Here is a 915-nt window from a genome sequence, read left to right on the forward strand (position 1 = left end):
ATAGTTTGCTTTGTACCATGCCCAAAGAATAAGTAACAACTTACCCGCATTATTGTATTTACAGCAAGAATTGTTTGAAGCAGAGCTGACGAAGAAGACGGATTCTGTTTTGCCAGCACTCCTTCTTCATAATCCAACAAAACATTCGAAGATGTCAGAAATCTTTGAAACCTGTCGAGCAAATTAGGGTTCGTTATTAGCTCTCTGCTCCTCGATGGACAGCAGTGGTTATGTCCTACCCATACGGAACAGATAAGGAACTACACCTACACTTTCCAGTTAAAAAGACCATATGGACGGCTTAAAACACCAAAAATCATCGCGGCACGTAAGTGGATTACAAAGGCTTCATGTAGAGTCACAATTCCCTTTGTATCTTAAGAAGGGAGAGGTATCAAGTCAGAAATTTTCAGGATCATTTTGCTTTTCAGTAGTCATGTTGAAAACATACTAAGAGATCAGCTTTCAATATCGGTTCATCAAGGCTAATCCGAGCACTGGTCAAGCGGTATATTAATGAACAAGTCATAATTTCACAAGAAAAATGGTTACAAAATACCAATTCACTTAAATTGGTCACACAATGTCTTCCTTTCGTACACGTAATAAGAGGTCTAGCCTGCTCTTTAAACCTTTGCAGCTGTTTTGCATTCACAACGCAGGCTGGCCATTGATTCGACACAGGAATAGTTCTCATATGCGTGTATTGTAGCAGATGCTTGCTGCTTATAAAGCAAACGGATGGCAGTTTCACAACTGGCTTTTCGGGTCCGAAACGTTATGGAAACTTTCGAGAAACGGGTCCCAGATTTTGCAAATAGAGCAAACATACATTAACCCACGATGTATGCATTACCGCTGCTTCTGTTTGTATTCGAGTTTTTCAGAGTTCTGTTCAACTTCAGGCCAGTGCTA

The 915-nt window shown here is 40.3% G+C and overlaps 1 protein-coding gene across 2 annotated transcripts in view; it reads right to left on the minus strand.

Annotated features, from left to right (window-relative positions):
- LOC137980415 (nuclear pore complex protein Nup133-like) overlaps positions 1-170 on the minus strand; it is a 22,898-nt gene extending 22,728 nt beyond the window's left edge. For both annotated transcript variants that reach the window (XM_068827852.1, XM_068827851.1), the window contains exon 1: positions 45-170. In XM_068827852.1, the coding sequence (XP_068683953.1) occupies positions 45-50 (6 nt within the window). In that variant the 5' untranslated portion in view covers positions 51-170. The remainder of the gene's footprint in view (positions 1-44) is intronic.
- Positions 171-915: the final 745 nt, after the last annotated feature.

The sequence above is a fragment of the Montipora foliosa genome, chromosome 12 (genome assembly GCF_036669935.1).
Source record: "Montipora foliosa isolate CH-2021 chromosome 12, ASM3666993v2, whole genome shotgun sequence".
NCBI lineage: Eukaryota > Metazoa > Cnidaria > Anthozoa > Scleractinia > Acroporidae > Montipora > Montipora foliosa.